This window comes from Rhopilema esculentum, chromosome 7 (assembly GCF_057945365.1).
Source record: "Rhopilema esculentum isolate cy_ngs chromosome 7, ASM5794536v1, whole genome shotgun sequence".
In the NCBI taxonomy this organism is placed as follows: Eukaryota; Metazoa; Cnidaria; class Scyphozoa; order Rhizostomeae; family Rhizostomatidae; genus Rhopilema; species Rhopilema esculentum.
The window spans coordinates 719,731-740,154 of record NC_142821.1 but is presented as its reverse complement, the minus strand read 5'-3'; the positions used below and the strand labels follow the sequence as shown (position 1 = coordinate 740,154).

The 20,424-nt window shown below is 34.4% G+C and overlaps 1 protein-coding gene across 1 annotated transcript; it reads right to left on the bottom strand.

Annotated features, from left to right (window-relative positions):
• Positions 1 to 516: 516 nt before the first annotated feature.
• LOC135683701 (piwi-like protein 1) lies at positions 517 to 19,869 on the bottom strand. Its single transcript, XM_065199034.2, has 19 exons — positions 19,711 to 19,869; positions 16,641 to 17,311; positions 16,094 to 16,174; positions 15,382 to 15,579; positions 14,086 to 14,260; positions 13,301 to 13,361; positions 12,103 to 12,220; positions 11,848 to 11,890; positions 11,249 to 11,320; positions 10,438 to 10,625; positions 10,108 to 10,183; positions 9,610 to 9,685; positions 7,883 to 8,111; positions 6,879 to 6,949; positions 6,632 to 6,714; positions 5,981 to 6,051; positions 3,475 to 3,600; positions 2,569 to 2,719; positions 517 to 1,489 (listed from the first exon to the last, which is right to left on the bottom strand). Exons 2-19 carry the CDS (start codon positions 17,297 to 17,299, stop codon positions 1,373 to 1,375), a joined length of 2,595 nt encoding a protein of 864 aa, XP_065055106.1. The 5' UTR covers positions 17,300 to 17,311; positions 19,711 to 19,869; the 3' UTR covers positions 517 to 1,372.
• Between the last annotated feature and the right edge of the window lie 555 nt (positions 19,870 to 20,424).

Genomic DNA, 20,424 nt, shown 5'->3' with positions numbered 1-20,424 from the left:
CCAAGTACATTTCTTGGTCCAATACTTCCCTTGTCTCAAATTTCCAATGATTTTTACATTTATTGTGTACATGGGGAGTTTTTATTGTACAGAGAAAACCTCAAAATAACCATCCTGTTTTTTTCTGTAACAATCTGAAACGGTTCATATAATTTAACATAGTTGTTCTGCTTTCAGAGCTGTTGAATTGGCAAAAATCAATCAGGGTGCTTTTTGTATGTTGTTTCTTTAATGTGGGTTTTCACTTGACTAAAAATACCCTAAATTCAACAGATTAATGGAATCACCTTATATGGAATCATAGCTTGTTTTCTTTAATTGATTATTAAAAGATTTTTGAATATGTACAAAAAGTAAGCTATGTATTTACTTATGTATTTGATATATCTGTTTACTAGTTCTACACTAGCATGAGTTTGATCTTTTAATTCGCATTAATACTGACCAAACATTATTATTTGCTTCAAATTTTGCTGGAAAAATACTTCCAAACAAGATGGCAGGAAAAAACAGGCATTTTTGAGAGGTTTTTATAAACATATATCCTCATCTTGACAAACAGTAACAAAACTACAGTAAAAAGCAGTCAGGAGTGTCCACGTTGAAGCTCACTTGGATATTAAACTTAGTTATATAAAAACTATGCTAGAAAAATGATCACCCCAGAAGAAAAGGAGAAATTTACAAATTATACCAACGAGACCAGCTCAGCATTTTGTTAAATCCAAGTGACTGCCAAATGAACACTTCTGGCATTTCAAGATAGCCATACATTAACTAAAACAACAAATAGCCAGAGACAAATAGTCTAAAAATCCAACTACATTCTAAAACATAAAAAGAGAAACATCACTTCAACCAAGGATTATAAGAAATACAAAAATATCAATCTTGTGGATAATATGTGAATGTAGATGAAGATGCTGATCAGCCATCCCAGCATATGAAAGTAACAGCACAACAAAACATATGTTTATATAATCGAATCCAAATCTAACCAAAATTGAATTTGTCAAGAATCTTGAAGTTTCTTTGTTTTTCCGTATCAATACTGAAAACTTCTCTTGAACTGTGAACAATTGACTTCAGCATTATTTGACTCAAAATCACCCTTTTGGCAGAAAGAGCACAGGCTAGCTCCCTCGAAGTATGCATCCTGCAATTTCAATGATTAGCAAGAAAATTCTGACCAAACCTTACAAACCCATCACTTATATACCACCAAAATTTAAGTTATAATACTATGAACCAAAATATATTTGGCACTTAAATTTGAACAGCTGGCCAAAGAGAACAAAACAATGCAAGTCATATAGATGGGTCTCTTTCCTTCAAAGATGCAATAACACCTTTCTTGTCACCAACAGCCTTCTTACAGATAGTACAGGCGGTCAGCCAAAGCTAGGTCTGGCTCTTTGTGTACAGACTGGCCTACCAAAAAGGCAAGTTTGTGGGCATACTGGCATGGTGCTGGTACACGGATTGTGCCCTGCAAAAGTGATCAAGAATATGAATGACCAAAACTTACATTATTATACAAAAATACAAATGTTGTTCAACACAAACAGATAGAAAAAACATGCACTACATTTATAAAAGATGCACAATGGATATTAAATGTGTCTTGTGTCAGGGGTCTGGGCAAGATAACATTAAACAGGCCTTTTCGTAAGAAATAGCCCATGTGCATGGCCCATCGCTCGCATGTTTTCTCTTGCACGAGCAATTGCTCTGATAGTGAAAAAATTGTTCCTGCTTTAAGGTACCTTTGTCTAAGGTAATATCAAATGAAAATGAACGGTTGCGGTGATTTGTAATGCATTCCAAGAAAGACTAAATCCTCCTTAGAAGTGTGCTTCGTTTATAAACTTTATGTACATCACGAAGGTCACAAAGATGTTATTCCCTGATGATTGCAAAATGTTGTCCCATACCTTTTAAAAACGCTTTAACTGTCCAGAAATTGTTTCAAGTGCTAATATAATTCAAATACTACCTTAAGGTATTCATAAACATTTGCGGTGGAATGATTTTCAAATGCATTCTTTCGTTGAGGTGTAGTTAAGTCAACATACTTATTTCCTGTGTTTTGATGCTTGGTTCACAAAAGGTGACTAGAATTATGTTAATTGATGAGACATTATTCCTTACAATTTACCGTTTTGCACAAGCGATCAATCGCTTCAAACCAAAAGGCCTGATAAAAGCTAACAAGCATCAGTTGTGAGAATTTGCATGTGGTTGCTTGTTCAGCTTGTGTATTTTTTGGGGACAACAGGATGCCACTGGATGTTTTAAACATTTGATAAACTTCCTAATTTAGCAAGCTGACCCTTTGTTATTCAAATCTTCAACACTGATTCTTTTTCCTTTAGTAATAACTAGGTTCTGTAATATATAATGAAGTTTTTTAGAAATGACTATCAACTATCAAATATGATTATATCCTTTCTACAAAAGTGTAGGATTAGGCTGAAAGTTACCGTTAAAATTATATATATATATAAGAAATGTTAATTCTTTGGAACAACAGAAAACTGAAGCCAAGAAGTGTGAAGAAGGACAAACCTGCCAGTTGTAATACAAGTGAGTCAACTTGTATGTCAGTCTCTGGATGTGATCCGGTTTCAAGCCAGATGTGTCGTAAATAATGTTATAGTGAGTGGGGCTTACAGTTCCTTGTCTGACAGATTGGGAAACCAAGAAGAAATCATACTTCCTATAAAACATAGATAATGGATATATCAAAACCACTGATATTTCATAAAATATTATTGCTTCCTTCATTTGCAAAGAAAAAATACAAAGATATATGAAAATATATACACATTTATGTACTCTCAAATTCTTGAGTACCTAGAGCAATTATTCTAATCATTAGACAATTTGACATTTAGTCACCAATTCCAAAAATCTATATGTAGAATATCAAAACTCCAATCAAAATGTAGCCTCTGTAGTGAAATGTTGTGCAGTCTATAGTTAATGATACATAGTGTGGAGTAAAGAAAGCCACTGAAACCTCAAACAGTTGGCTGTAGACTAGTTTCATCCCATATCAGGGCTCATCAGTACAGCTAGACTGAATGAGGACCCAATGCTGACCAAGGGTCAGCAATTAGACTGTCAATTGCAATGCATGTGGGAGGTAGTGCCTTTTTGCTACTGTTCATTTTCATAATGTGTGTGGCCTAGGTATGAGAAATGGGCTTGAATAAAAACATGTCTGCCCTATGTGGCAAAAGACAACAGTATTATCAGTAAGCAACAGAAGTGAGAATATCAGGGTGTTTTATCCTTTCCTGCCAACATCCTGTCTCAACCGATTTAAAAATAATTTGAAATTGTGAGGTTATGTTTCCCTGACGAAAATTACCTTCCTCTTTATTGCCTTCTTCGTTCAACTATTTAAAATCAAGAATTACAAGTATAATGTTTATTACAAGATTTCATTTAAGACTCAACATAACTCACTCAGATGATCTTGTCACATCAATATCAACTATTGTACCAGGTGGAGGATTTGCCAAATTTCTTCCTGCCTCCAGGAAAAACTTTGCATTTATTCTCTTGCTGACTATAACCCATGCAAATTTTGGACTAAAATCAGAAAAATTGAACAATATTAAGAAATTGGCAGGTGACATCCAATCCAAGAAAATACAAAACATTCTAAGTCACAAAAAAGAACAAATACTAGAAGAACAGCTTTTGGGATCAATGGTAAAACAAACAATGACAACTTGTTTAGAACATTGACAACAATGACATCTTTAGTGATAAAAGAACATTGATGCAAAAATTTTGGAAGAAGACATGGTATACATGGACCCCCATTTACATTTCTGTGATTTTGGAAGCACCCCCCCCCCCCCTTCCTTCTATATAAAATTCCCATGTTCAATAGATAAGAATGCTCTGTGAATCACAATGGGGGAAGCCTGCATTTATTATTTAAATTTTTTGGATGTTGTTCTTCCCATCAATTAAGACAGGGGCTTGGCCATGACCCAAGGCTTGTCATTCCAAACCCCAATTTATTCCAGAATTCAGATAAAGTGGAGTCTCCAGGGTAATCCTTGAAAATCAGTTACAAAAAATCACAAATTTGGATTTATGAAAACTTGGGTTTGGGTTTGAAAATTATTTGAATTTTCCGAAAATTTGGCTTTTTCTAGATTTATCTGAAAAATTGTCCAAATTTGCTGAATATTTGAATTTTTAAACAGCTGTTTCATTTATTATTTCTTTGATTTAAACTCCTCTGTTCAAAACCAGGTCTTGTTGGTGCAAAACCAGGTTGTTGTAAAAAATGGCCTATGTGACAACCTACAGTATTTCTTACCAGTGTATATCGTAAGCCAATTTTTATTGGTCAGTGCACACACTGGAATTCTTTTTGCCCAAAACAACGCAAAGTCAACCTCGTCAAAACTTTAGTGCATAGGGCACTCATGGTCTGCTTGAAATCTAAACTGCTGAGCTGGAAAAAACTTGGAACAATCTTTCTGGACAGCGGCTATCCAGAAGATGTCATTTCTAAGGAAACTATACAAAGGAAAAGTTTTTCGGCTACCATAAAGTTTGGTCTACAGAAGTGCCCAGTTTATCTGAAACTACCTTGGATTGGTAACACTTCCTTGTGATTTGAGATTTAGATTAAACAAGCTATCGCAAAATGTTCATTTGCTGTCCTAGTACTGTTTCACTAGGAGAACCCTTACACCCATTGAAAAAGATTGCATCAAAAGGAGAATAAAAACTGCCATTGGTCAACATCTATCGATAACCCAGATTGTAAAAAACTCTATAATGACAACATGTTTCAGATAATTGGCAGTGCCCGGTCGTCTTTCTATCTAGCAGTTTTGGAATCAATCTAAATACACACGAAAACATTGCTTTTTTCTAGACAGGAGGAGTTCATTTTTCTCTCTTTGACTCCAGTGGTAATTTTCTTTAGGCACGCAGCACTAATTCCATAACTATCCTGGTCAGTCTTCTTTTTGCAATTTTCTGATTGGCCTATTTTGATCCACAATTGGGTATATATTTTCTAAACCCATTTTTAAGTTCTGTACCACAAAAATTGTTATCATTACCTTTAATGCACCCAAGAAAGATTTAATACCCAATATAAATGTGCTTCATTTATAAATTTCATGTACATCACAAGGGCATATAAGTGTTATTTTCAGATTATTGCAAAATGTTGTACCAAACCTTTGGATAGCTACAAAGGCATTGCTCCCAGGGGTAATGAAGTTCAGATATTAAGTGTCTATAGTATTCCTAAACATTTGCAGTTGATTCAAAATTCAATTGTATTTTTTTCTTGAGATGTGATTAATTCAGCTTATTTATGTTTCCTCTGTTTATATATACCCACTTTGCATCATCTATGCACTTGCTTGAGTCACAAAAGATGACTGGAATTGTGTTTATTGAAGAAACAATTACTCCTCACACTTAACAGTTTTGCATGAGGGATCAAACACTTGTGTGGTTAGGTCTGCATGAGTGCTGATACAATTGTGAGTGATTGCTTGCATCAAACTAAAAGGCCTACAAAACCTAGTGGGGGATTTGAATTTACTTTGTACCTCACCTGTTTTACCTGAAATGCGTGGATAGTTGCAGTGAAAATTGATGCAACATTTCCTGAATAATTTTTACAACATCAAAAAAACTGTATACCTTTGAAATGTGATGTTAAAGAATAAAAATTAATGTTGCTGTTCTCTTATGCCTATAAACATGTTCATTATCATACCATCAAAGCCCTGAATGACTTATATCAATGTTAGCTGTGAATAGCATTGCTTTATGTAAAGCTAGTGATAATGTTAATGTTTCCCTGTTATGAAGGCTCTATCAAATATTTGAGAATAATATGTAAGGTAATTGCAACCTAAAGGGTTATTGACAAAATAAGGAGTTCTTACTAATAGATTGTGTGTTAAAACAAACTTTGGCATACTTATAACCAGGATTGATTTGTGCAATTGCTTCGCGGATTTGTGGCATTTCATGTTCATATACCATAGGTATCTGAAAATTTTGTGCACTTCATTAAAACAATTATCTATAGGCATAAAAGTATAAGGTACATATATAAAAATATACACTATCTTAATAATTTCCTGATAATTGCATTAAGCGTGCAGCTTTATCAGTAAATACCACATCAATCATTTGATGACAGACAATCAAGAAATCAATACAGATCGATATCAGTTTACATTTGAGCAGGAACATGTACAGGAACAGTAATATTCAACTGACTTTTTTGAGATCATGAAGCAAAGTCATAACAGAAATGGTAGAGATGGGGTTTATTGAATCTGGTTGTCAATTGAGTTTGGAAAGGATTTATATTTTCCTGTTGTTAATAAATAATATGTAAGGATTGTCCACAAATATTCTTTGATTTGTGCATGGTTTGTTAAGTTAACATGCAGTGTAACCAAGACCTGCCTCTCATTGTGGTGTATCTAAACTATGCTATTTTCAAGTGATACCAGTATACATTGGGACTATATATGTGAGCTACTATGGGGTGTATAAAGACTAAACTGCTAATATCATACAGTCAAGAATTTCTGAAAAGTAAACTCGTTAAAAAACATACCTGGCCATCACCAACACCATCACGGTAAACAATTATTCTGTCTGGCAAAACCTTGTTTATCTCATTAAACTTTCTCAGTGCAGCTAAAATATTGAAAATGTAGTCTCATTTTGTTGCTTATCTGTGAAAAATCCCATCTACATCAAACTGGAAAACATTAAGAATATAAACATGTTTAAATTTCTCTTCAGTATTTGCACTAACCAGAGGCTGCATCATTTTAAGTGGAAAAATGAAATATACTCACCAGTCATGCATGTCTTCAATCCGTCAACAAACTCAAGACCTGTCTGTTGCTGGGTGATTCTTGAGTAGTATCTAAGGTAAAATTATAACACAATTTATATATAAGCCAAACAACATACTAGGTAGTAACTCTCTGCTGATGTTTCTCGATGCAATTAAGGTCAGAAGTCAGAATACAAAGATATGCTTTTGGTGTATGTATAAAACAAGATGATTCTAAGTTGCTACTCAGTGTTTCATGCTTAATGTGATCAAAAGGCAACTGTATAGACAATTCTCTATGAGTGTTATTATATTTAGTTGTTAGGTCCCTGGAGGAATTGAGGACTTCAATGCAGGTAGGTGATATCTAGGGGACAATTATATATTGAACTACTGGCAGTTAGACAATTAAAACTTATTTTGATGTAGGCATTTTGAAATAAGTGCAGATATTTTGTTTAGGATGCAATTTTTACTAGAATTTAGGCTAAAAAGTTTTTCTTCAAAACAATTGGCATTGTTTTAATTTCTTTTTTCTTATTTTCTGGCAAATTTTCAGCCTATGCAATGGAAACATTATTATACAGGGGCAGGTTAAACCAAATATGACATTACTTTTACACTTGTGCTTAATAGCCATACAGGGTTCAATGGCAGTTTCATTATACAGATCTCTTTATATATATGTCAAATATGATTATCATCAGAGCAGGATGGTTCTTGGTAGCTATATATATCATAGAGTTCTCTTACAGCATGCCATTCCAACAAAAACCTGAATATGAAATTGACATAAAATATCAAACATAACAAACAATCCTAGCTATAATATTGAGGCTTAATTAGCAATGCAGCCCTTTAGAAGGACAAATCTCCTCTTGATGGAAAGTACTTCTCACAAAATATCCCTATTCTTATGTTTTATCAAGTTGCATAGGAGACACCTTGTTATGGAAGATAAATTTATTTCCAAGATCAGACAAGATGAGCACAAACATAGCCATTTCAAGAAAAATGAGTCACCTTGTCAATGACTGATTGGTGCTGGCAACAAAACCACCAATTGACTTTCCTTTTGTCAAAGAGTCATGGTAAACATCAATCCCAACCACCATCATATTCTTGACTGGAACATCCACAGCCCAGACCTCTCCACCTAGCTTGCAATTCAACTGAATCCCGATTTTGGTAGAAACTGACATCAACATCTGTTTCTTGGACAGGGTTCTGCTAACCACAACTTGACTTGGGACTATGAACAAAATACAAAACATGCTGCAGTGAAAAGATATACTGAAGGGTTCAATTAAGACTCTCGTCCACTGAAGATTTTTTCAGTCTCAGGTAAAATACAAAATTTGAAAAAGAGTTAACAGAAAAATTGAATCACTTTCACAGTTCATCATTTATTTTGTCAGTAGTAATTCCAATATTGGTAGACCTGAGGAGTTTTTCATAGGATCAAACAGTTCAGAAATCATAAGAAACAATTAATAAAATTGATACAGGCTCTACAGCTACTGTCAAGGTCAAGGACAACATCACCAAATGCTGCCTTTTAAAGAAAAGAGGAAAGCTACAGAAAAGATGAAAAATAAATTAATTAAAAACAGTTATATAATCGATGGAATAAAAACAGCTTAGAATAAGATCAGCTTAGCTATGACATATCCACTGCTAACAGAAATTAGAAGGAAAAAAGTCATGGTTGTCTGAAATTTCTTGACATGATGGTGCAGAATAAATTGTAGTGACTGTACTACATTAATTTTCCTTTTCATTCATTCAATCATATTCTCACATCACAGCACAGACATCCTCTGTGTCATTTTCATTTCTTGCATTCAGTAATCCATTTTGTTTACTTTATTTTTGCCATGCTATTCAGTCTACTCATCATCTTGATTTGCCCTTCTGATCATTCGTTTTTCTCATATGAAAAATAGTATGAGGTTTTTATATATAAACTATAAAGATAATGTTTACGGAATTTTATAACAAGTCTGTTGATATATATCATTGACAAAAAAGCCAATCTTCCTTTGAGCAATTTATCAATATTTACCCTGATAATTGTGAAAACAGGAAGGTAAAAGTTTTGGACTACCTGATGACCAACATGTTTCCAGGAGAATGTGAACAAAGCAAAGCGATTAACCACAATAGGGAGCAAAATAGGCACTATTTAAAGAGTAAGACAATGTTGCACAGCTTATGAAAAACAAAACTTCCAATATTTCGTTGCAGAAAACAATGGTAAAATATTCAACTCATGGTTGCAATCAATCGCTCGCATTATTGGTGCCATGTGTGTGCTGATGTGTGTGCTGATGTGTGCGCATGCAATCACATGCATGATACAACAAAGACTGTTACTCACACAAAAGAAATTAAAAACTACTTTTGAGAAAAATTAAGTAGAAATTAAATGAAACATAAGAGAAAGAAGAATAATCAGTCAAAACAAACATGGTGCTGTTTACAAGGTATTTGCATGAGATGCCATACTAACATTTCAAGGGCTGGGTACAACAGCAAGAGGCAGACAGGATGAGATTGGTTTGAACAATATCAAAGAATGGACCAACACAACAAATGGGACTTATGCAACTCATTCAAACATGTCAAGATGGAGAATCTTGGTACAGAATGATCATCTGTGCCCTTCTACATAACAAATAAGAAAGAAGATAGAAAATTGCTTTTAAATGATGTTGCAAGAAATATTGTGAAACTTTCTATTGCTTTACCTGCATAATCAACACAGCAATACTTCTTGATGGCATCATACCTGTCTTTGCGATTATTGGGTACAATGCACAACACCTAAAATGCGAAAAAATTCTACAAAATTGGAATCAATTACAGCAAAACAGAATGTTTACTTTTGACTATCACCCAATGAATTGTTCACTACCACCTTAATAAATATGAAGTCTAATTATTGAGTATTTATATTTGTTCTAGAGGATTAAGCTTTAAATAAAAATATTTGCTTGCACTAGCCTAGGTTATCAATAATCTTTTAGGAGTTGTGTGGAAACATTATGAAGGCTAAGCAATAAAGTAGAACATTTATATATTATTGCTTGTTATATATAGGGTCAAAGCCTCCATAAAACAGACAATGTTAGGACAAGTGTAATCATCTGTTATATTGGGGTTTCTGAAAAATTTTTAAATATAAGAAGATATTTAATTATATATCTAGTCACATAAACATTAATGATTCAAAATAAAAGTATTACCAGTTGTGTATCTGGTTGCTTCTGCTCCCTGATAGCTGTTATGTAACTATCTGCCCTGTCATCTTTAAGCATAATCCTATAAAAATATATATAACTTATCAATAAATGAAACACATATTTGATTGATGTTTTCCTGACTCTTACAGTTCAAAATGTACATAGAAATTTATTAACAGCTGGTTGAAGTAATCAATCTTTCTCAAAGCTGAATTCATTCAAACTTCAACGCTACAGGCATATATATACTTCTGATTATCTAATGGCATTAATTTATCTAATGTATTTCAAGAATAAAGGTGCTTACAAATTAACAGAAACACATGAACTCACATTTCTGGCTTGTTGACTTCAATGCCCATTGGTGGGTTGACTTTCTGCAGAGTCTGATAGAAGTCTTGGGCAATGCCTTTGTCCCTAGATGAAAACAGGATCATCCATTTGTTCAAATTAATTGTGGAAATAAGATTTGCTCCACGCATATCCCTTGACCAGTCTGCATCCTCAGCTTTGTATGAGAACTGAAAAAGGGAAAGATTTTGGCATTATATATATTAACACTCATAAGTAAAAACTAACATTCATAATGATATACAGTATACATCAATCAAGTGGGAACTCATGGAGACAAAAAACTGTCCTGTATAGAGAAAGTTCTAATGAGCAAATCTCCTGCTAAGTAGGACAGATAAATAAAATATGAAAATGTTGAGGTACCAGTGTAATGGGATTGTACCAGTTCAGAATCATTTTCACCGTTATTGATCCAGACAAAAGGCTTACTGTTTTGTCCAAGCCAATCAACAAGTATATAAGCATATTTTAGCAATATTTGATAGCAAAACTTTCCTGCCATCCTCCCTCATTAACTTGCTGGGACCAGAGACATATATATAATTTTATTTTGGCAAATATATATATCTCTTGCACATCCTGTGGGAATTTATTTTTCTTTTGACCAAACAGACTAACTATCTTATTGAGAATAGAAGTTATTACCTAAAGCAAATCTACACAGTACAAAAAGATGCCAATCTCTTACAGATATTAATGTTTAAAGGAAGCTTAGAGGCGCTTTCTATACAGGTACTTGTAAAATAAATTTAACTCTTGTAAATAACTTAAACTGAGGTATTCAACTTACTTGTTTGCTCTTTTGGGCAATGGTTTCAGGAGGAATATTCCTTGCCTTGATTGAATGCAAATCGTTTCCAAACTACAAATGAATTTTGAATATTTCAATACTACATTCTACTCATGCATACACTTGAATAAAAACAATTGTCCTTTTGTACAGCATCATATACATATACAATATGCTATTACTTGTATACTTAAATATAGAAATGTCTGAAGCATTTTAAAGGTATAATTGGGATTTAAATAGTATATATATAATGATTTGAGGATCATGTGCCAGCCTTTTCATTAAAAATTGATCATGAACTGATGTTAACACTGTCAAACACATACCCATTTGAGCATGTTATGCAAAATGATGAGTGTGAATGGGGTCAAAATTTATGGTCAGAACACAATTTGTAATATCTGGGTTTCCAAGTGTCTCATGATCTGTAGTTTATAAACAGAAGAGGGCACCTCAGATTGACAGTAACTTTAGTAAACAGCTTCACACTGATAATCATCAGGGAGAGGGTTTGATTAACTAAAAATACCATCACAAAATACTTTTTAATGAATAGCTATTGTGTGTATATATATTGAAAATATGAATGTTCATACTCCCAGATTCCAGTCTGTCAGTTGCTTGGAGGCTTCAGCATTTCTACAACCAACAGAAGATAAATAATAAATAACTATAAACAAATTATCTAAAATATAAAAACACCTTTGATGTATTTATAAACTTTATCACCATACATTACCATTCAAGATCGAAATTAGAAAAGGATTTACAAGATATACATGAAATTTTAACAGTTTTCTGTAGCAAACTTTGTGTTAAGTATAGATTTTTCCTTTTTTGTCAATATATACCTGTTTAATTCATCCATAAATGCTTTCAACTGCTTTGCACGAGGCTCAGGACCCATTCTGGTATGAACTGCCAATTCTTTCATAATTTGGAAGTTCTGGCGAATGTCATCAGAGAGCCCTAACAAAAAATTATGAGATATTGTCTATATATATCTAACATTTTTAACAAGTTTTATTTATTCCGTTGAAGACGAATAGTGAGAATAACCTCACTGTTGGGGGTCCACAATGGTTGTTTGATAGCTGTGACACATCAAATAGCGTTGACTATTCAATAACTGTGACTGATCGAATAGCTGTGACTATTCAAATAACCCTGACTGATCGAATAGTGTTTTTTATTTGAATAACTGTGACTGATCGAATAGCCCTGACTGATCGAATAGCAAAGATTGTTCTATAAGAGAAAGGCAACTTGCTATCTTCAATCTTAGAGAGAGTTTCATGGATACGGGCCTTCTTCAAAAATCGCAAACCCAAGAAATAGTTACAAAGCCAATAAAGCAAGATTGGAAGGGGGAAGGGGGAGTGGAGCCTTGGTTGAAGGTGGGGGTCATGGGACTTTTCCTTGGGAAATTTTTGTGCTAGAGGGTCTCCAACTAAGGAATCCGTTTTTCTCTTGGACTCCATTGGTAATTTTTCTTTAGGCTCGTGGCACTGATTGGTCAACTATACCGGTCTTGTGCTTGCGTTTTTCTGATTGGCCTATTTCAATCCACAACTTGGTATATATTTTCCATCGTGTTCTTTCGGAACCTTATTCTGACGTTTTATGCTCTGAGGAGTGTCAGACGAAAAAGCTTTTAGTATGTCGTAAAATATTTGCTTTTTTCAAAGCCATTTTCAAAATCTTATGTTGTGAATTTTCTTTTGCCCCCTCCCTTTTCTCCACTTCACAACCTGTGTTGAAGCCTGTGCTAGAAAGCTTTTCATTTCACAAAATGTTGGAAAACAACCCTTTTTGAAAACTTACAACTATGGTTTCTCGTTGATTTGATACTGACTTTCTGGCCATTAGGGGCGTTGGAACAAACACAGGTTCATCTCCTCAACAAATATATACTATTCCTAAGTAATCTGTTTTCATTGTAGGTATGACAAAAGTACATAATAATTAACAAGACATGACAATGTAAAATAAATGGGGGAAATTGGCATTGCTGGCCCATTTGGAAATCTGTATTGAAGTCCAACTTACCTGTGATATAACAAAGCTCTGGCACAAGTAGAATGGGCTCTGTTTGTCCTCTGCGTATGTCCTATGATGGTAAACAACAATGAAATGCAAACTACATTACAAGTTGCAAACTAATAAGCTAAAGCAAAGAAAATATAAATTGCCTAGAAAACAGACCTAACTGATGGCTTTTGGAATAATGTTAATGGAATGTTAATGAACCTTTCTTTCAGTGTCTTATTACTGTTCTGTTGTGGTTTGATATTAATAAATAAATTCTTTATAAGCAGTTAAATGACGCAGTCTCTATATTGTACTAAAGTATGGTAGATTTAGGTGTTCCCAGATATATTTCATAACCCCAAGTTTCCAGATTTACTTAATAAGAGTGAGGGCTCCCTACAAATAAAACTTATATACAAAATATTTCCAATCATTCAATGACCATGAAGGATTTTCGCTTTAAAGACTTTGTCTAAGAGGCATGAAAAACATTATATAATATATACAATAAAAGAAGAAAGACAGAAAGATGAAATAATTGTTAATGCCAAAAAAATAAGAGAATAAAAAGACAAAGACATGGTTTCTGTCTAATAAAAGAAAAAGCCTTAAAAAAATATTTATGGCTTGTTTTTGTGAAATTTCCTTCAAAATGGCTGATAATTCCTTTGACTTGAATGGTTTTAGGAAACAGCAAATGTATATAAATGAAGTATTACTCTGTTATATATAAATATTTTAATTATATATATTTCAAAATAATCTTGATTACTATACTATACTATATAAACAATACGACATACCCTTTTCTTAGGATTACTGACCAACAATGGCTGTTGATCATTGGTCAGATCCTTATCATATGCTTCCTTATAATATTGTCTCATGGTGATTTTTGAACCATCTCTTTTGGCAAAAGAATGAGACAGATTTTTATCCCAAGCAATATCATCAATCTTGTATGTTTTGTTGTTGTATCTGAAAAATTAAATCACAAAATAAAATTACCTTCATAAAATATAAGAAATGCAAGTAAACTATTAAACATGTGTTGGCCTTCCTTTATATAAACCTTACTTTCTAGTGTCCAGGATTCCAGACACAAGCATCAATTTACCCATAACATTTTTTGTCTAGCTGCCTGTAGCACTAAAATATTAAAGACCCTCATCAATGTATCTTAAAACATTTGATTTTCCTGTTTAGTTTTAGGCAGGAATGGTACTATGTAGACACAGCTAACGGACAAAATTTTTAAACAATTATTGTCCTAGCACAGGCCACAAAATATGAACTTGCAGGGAACCAGAAACTGATAAAGTTGGTTCTATTGGCTTAGCAAATTAGGTTCTTTGTAGTTTCATTTAGGTTAAATTAGGTTTCAATGTAAAAACATAGTTTTGTTGATATGTAGAGATTTTTGCATTAGTATTTTTTGCTAATACATACATATATAAATTTATATTTTGTTAAAATATATAAATAAATACACTTGTATTGCACAGGTATTGAGACACTTGAGTGTACCTGTTTATCACAAGAATTTTCGTCTTTTCATTCATATGAGAAGAAAAATGCAGCAATTTGCAGCATCACTCATTCCCTTAACAACATCACAATTGGTTGGAAAAGTTTAATATTTTTTATGATTTTCTACACTTTTTATCCGCTGAGTTCTGCTGTAACATATCACAAAGTGGTTGCTGCCATAGAGCCTGAAGCAGTTTCAAAAATTTCTCACCAAACGTTTAGCATAATCTCCAACAACAGTGAGGAAAATGAGCAGTTCTAGACATCCAAATCACTGCGTCATGAAACTTTCAGGATACATTGAACTTTTAATTGAGGCCTTGTAGCATTTTCCTAATTTTACTTAAGATGCTACATGTAGACTTTTCTGAAATTTGGCATGTGTGCTGAAACTCCAATCATTAAAAATAAATATGCAAAAAAATAAATATATATGAAAACTCCATCACAAAAACCTTTCAGGATTATTTTATGAAAAACATGGTAACTAAAAGGGGAAAGTGAAAGCATAATATAGAAAAAGGAGTTACATATAGAAGTTATAAAAAGACAATAATGTGATTTCAAACCTGGTCAAAACTGTCTCCCCAACCAGCTTCTTAGTTGCAATGTTATGGAACCTGCTCTCTCCAACTTGACTGTATAACTCAGTCAAAATATCAAGCACTGTGTCAAGACGCATAACTTTGTGAGAGACATCAATGTTCAAAAGAACTCCAGCATCAAAACGAAGAATGCTTGTATTGTAGCCAGGCCAAAGCTGCAGCCTTTGAAAGAAAAATAATTCAATAAATATTGTGAATCTCAAAAATTAGCCCTATTAGGGCTTAATAGTTAAGGAAGTTTGTGGATGGGAGCTGATTTGAGGGGGTAACTTAAAGGAACTGAAATGTTCAACTTCAGTTCATTTGCAACTTTACTTAGAAAATTTGAAAACATTCAACCAAATTATAAATCACACAAAGAACAAAAAGAAAGTGGAGCAAAAATATTGATATATATATATATATACACTTGTCATCAATGGAATGAAGTGATTCATCCTAAATAGAAAAGCATGATATCATTTGTAGCAGTGTCAGGCACTCAAATTTGGGGGGCAAGCCTATTGCTTTGATAAAATGATATCACATTTGTTCATTCTTTTAGAACGATTGCCTTCTGAAATATGTTGTGCAACTGCCCCCCTTCAACCACTCCCTCTCCCTCCAGGTGTCTGCCACAGATTAGAAGTTCCCCTATCACAATTGTAAATGTTGCATATGTATGTTAGGTAAATACCTGTGCTGATCCAAATCAATATTTCTTTTTGGGCTGAAGAATGACCTGCCAATCTGTTGCATTTCCATTATTTTCAAAATTCTACAACAACAAAAGAAAAAAGCTTTCTGTAAACAGTACTCAAATTTAGGTCAATAGGCATGCAAGAAGATGATATATACAGAATTAACTTCCTCTGGAAATGTATCTTTACTAGTAAAGATTATAACTTCATCAACAGGAGTATTATGCTTTTAATGTATAGTGTTGTAAGAACTGTGTGGATACACTCTTCATTTCATATGGTTTGCTTTTCAATGCAACAAAAATTATGTGATTAGAAATTCATATAAGCTAAGATTTTGCGGAAAGAATGAGCACCCCTCAGATGCTATTACCACAATCCATTAAGGTCTGCATGTACTGTCACTGCATGTCAGACAACCTTTGCCTACATGTTAGTTATTCATGTCATGTCTTTTATATCATATGAGTTTAGAGAAGACTAATTAGAAAGTGTAGACTACTGCTGCAATGCAATGGTTTAAATGCACAAATTGCACTGTACCTTCTGAAAATAATGTTCAGCAACTGAATTGTGCGTGGTGATGAGAATGGGAATTCATTAGTAAACTTGATAGTGATTTCAACTGAAGAACCATCAGATCTTCTTGTTGACATTAGCTTGGTCTCCAAATCAGGCAGCTTCTTTGGCAGATACAAAATCATGCCATCAAATGCTCGCACTGTGCCAAGAAGTTCACTGTGATCCTTCAATAACATGAACTTCAGGTTCCTGCTTTCAATTGGAGGGTTGTACGAAACCATGTATTGAAAAAAACCTGTAAATTTGCTTCCAGTACCAAGAACAAAATAATTTGTTTTCAGACTTATTGGCCTTCCAAAAGAACCAGTTGTCTCACTTATGTTACTTGGTCTGGTAACAAGGCCTCCATCATCACCACCACGATATGGACGTTCCTCAGCTGATGCTCCTCCACTCACTTTCATTTCTGCAACCTGTTCACCAAGTCTCTTCAGTTCTGACGGCTGAGGCGTTGCTGCTGGTGGTGCTTGTGTAGGTGCACGGCCCCTTCCTCTTGCAACTTTCTGGGTTGGTACCTGTGGTGCTTCTTCAAGGGAGGATGGAGCCCCTGGCACAGGTGCAGGTTCTGCCTGCACAGCACGCGCCCTTCCTCTTGATCTACCTCTTGCTCTTCCAGTCATAGTGATCCGAAGCTACAAATTTATTGAGATGTGACCAGTCAATTTTATCAAGAAAACCTAAAGTACTGCCATATCAGCCTGGCATTTAGTGCTCATAGAGCTAAACAGGCTTTTGGCAGCTAAACAAGGCAATGCTAAGTCCTAGCTCTGACTTTCAATGTTAATGCCACCATTGGGCAAGTGTACAACTTTACAAATACAGATACCTATATTAATCCCATTACACATACTTTTCTAGGTCTATTTTTTAGCACTTTTCTAAGGTCTATTTATTAACGATAAGCATCACAACTTGAAAAGGCAAGCCTCTTAGCATCTATATATCTTTATTAATAAACAACTGGGACAAAGGACTAAAGTTGGCACTAAATTTCAAAACTTTTAGGAATCTGGGGTCACTTTTTTGGATCTCATTGGTTTCTAAAGCTTGGGCTTTTTTAAACAAGGAACAAGAACATCCATTAAATACCTGCCTGCAAGGGCCAATTGTGCCTGCATGCTTTCCTTAATCTAGAGTTGAGCCCTTCCACTTATTTCTGTCCATAAAAAATAAGAAACTGTCTTCTTTGCCACTCAAAATTATAAGATCTTTGTAATGTTGAAACCAGGGGCAGGCACTTGGTCAAATTTGGGGTGGGGGCAAGCCTATTGTATTATCAACATGATTTCAGATTTTCCCATTGTTTTAGAACAAAAGAACACAAAACCATGTCCAAGCCCCCAAGCTTTTTCGAATTTTCGACGATAACATAATTGGAAGGCAATACACCAAGAAAGATTGAATGACCAACACAGTTTGTTTTAGTTTTCATTCTCATTTTTTGCCTTTCCATCATAATAACATGCTTCAATTGAAAAGACATTCATTTTTCAGTCACTTCCAAATCTATTTTTTAAATAAGCTCCTTCCTTGATTAAGCCCCTCCCTCAAATAAGCGCCCACCCTGGAGCCTCAAAAGTTAAATAACGCCTGGGCACTTATTCGAGGCATTACGGTAATTATATTGAGAGGGTGGTCAAATGGGGCAGTTGTCCACCCATACTTGGAAGTAATTGTTACAATCAAAACAATAATAGCTGGTTTTTACCTATCTCTGTGGCACACCTATCCGACATTGGTTGGCATTCAACTAAGAACAATATCATATTGCTTTGGTGATTCCTCAACCCAGTTCGATACAGTTCATTGGAAAGGCATTCCTTTTCAAAAAAATTTCTATTTACTTGATGTTTCTTGTCATTATTCAATTGTTCCATAACTTAAAGAAACTTACTACAACTTGTTTTTAAAAATATAGTTTAGAAATCAGTTTTAGAGCAAAATGACTTTACAAGAAATTTAGGATTTCTAGTCATTGTTTGGGATAACTTTGGAAATTTAAATCCAAATGATAGATCTAAACCATGATCTTTAGGTCTTCTTTTCAATTTGACTTCAAAATTTTGTCATAAAAAGCAGTAAACTGAGTTTCAGGCTGGCTTTTCCCAATTTTTCTACAACTAGTGAGACTTGATTGTTTTCATTTGTTCTTAAACTATTAGGGTGTGAGTTACAGAATTTAGAGAGCTTTTTCAAACAACATTATAGTTTAAGATATTTGTTTTTGTTTTAATTTGGTTGAAACGCTTTTGAATAATTTGAGCTTCAACATCATTGAGAATTGCAAAAGAAATGTAATCCTCTTTGCCATTTGAATAACCTGGGCATGTTTATGTCCCTCAGTTCACTGACTTTCAGGTTTCTTCTTTCCTCTGTTGGTGGTCGGATATTGATAGACAATTAACATAGTTGAAAGGCATATATGCACACTTAACTTTTCCGTAAGCGTTAAAAATGTTATCAGAGAGGGGCATCATTTAAGCCGAAGGCAGAGGTGATGGTCAACATGACAGGCGGGAACTCGCCAATTCCAAAAATAAGAAAAAACAGGAATTTGCAACTTCTTTGAATAAACGTGTTTTCGAATCTCTTTAACGAGAAAGACAACAGTAAAGAGCAGTAAAAGACAATACTGGTTCAGCTAAAACGTAAACAAACTCTGAAAAATGCAGGGGAAACCCCTAGTACTGTGCTGAACATCAGGCCCTGGGAAAGGGTAGCACGAGCTCTTGCGCTTGCTTTTGTGCACCTCGCCAATAATCAGGTAATTAACCAAAGAGGATCAATTTCACTGCAGCATCACATTTAGTAACCTGCAGACATAATTCAAATTAAAACTTTGATTTTCATTTTGTCCTTGAATGCTCCTACGGTGACAAACAAAATGGCGTTCCGCATGGTACTTCAATTAAAATCAACGAAATTTAGATTATAAAGAGCTACTTAAGCAAAAACTGAGGTGGAAAATCGGCCTAGAATCTAATCTTTAACCAAACAGTACTCCAGAGGGCAACCAGGCTTTAGAGATTACCTAATTTACTTCTTCACAGCTTTCCACTTTCTTGCTTCCAAACTTTACTACCGAACGTTCTTCACCTTGTCCTGTCTGTGTGACCATGCGTTCGATCAAAATAGTCATTCGTAATAAAGAGATCTGATTGGTTTACGTTGTCGATTGTTAAAACAATGTACAAAAGAAATATTCAATATCATTGGTCACTTCCCAATCATATTTTGTGACAAATGTGCCGGTCAAATATATGGGAAGAAGGAGGGGTTGAGTCGAGGGGCAAATCACTCCAAGAAAATCTCGTACACTTTTTGTGAAAATCCTATTGGTGTATATGAAAATCCCTGGAAATCATTTTGTTTTAGGGAAAATATCGTACGCTATTTGCAAGAGTGAATTGCCCCTCGGGTTGAGTAACATGCTTGGGGCAAAATCATTAAGCCCAAAACCTTTCGGGCCCACCTAATGTACTAAGCTTGGTTTGGATGCAAGCCCCTACTGTTTTGGGCTAGACCCCTCGGGGGCAGCTTCCACGTATTGCTGGTACAACACAAACAGTATCATTTCTGAGAAAGGTAAAATACTAGTTGAAGCAACAATGGAACAACCTGTAACACAGAGGCATCGGATTGCATCACAAATTGATTTCCCTTGTCATTGAACTCGAGTGACCTGGAGTCTGAACTAGGGACGCCGGAAAATGTGGCGTGGGGGTCAAGCACCCATGTTGCCTTT

Excerpts from the sequence above, each read along its gene's own strand:
- LOC135683701 (XM_065199034.2), bottom strand. The coding sequence starts at position 17,299 with ATGACTGGAAGAGCAAGAGGTAGATCAAGAGGAAGGGCGCGTGCTGTG. Across the intron at positions 16,175-16,640 it reads CTGAACATTATTTTCAGAAG|AATTTTGAAAATAATGGAAA; the intron begins GTACAGTGCAAT and ends TTGTTGTTGTAG. Across the intron at positions 6,052-6,631 it reads ATGGTGTTGGTGATGGCCAG|ATACCTATGGTATATGAACA; the intron begins GTATGTTTTTTA and ends CAAAATTTTCAG.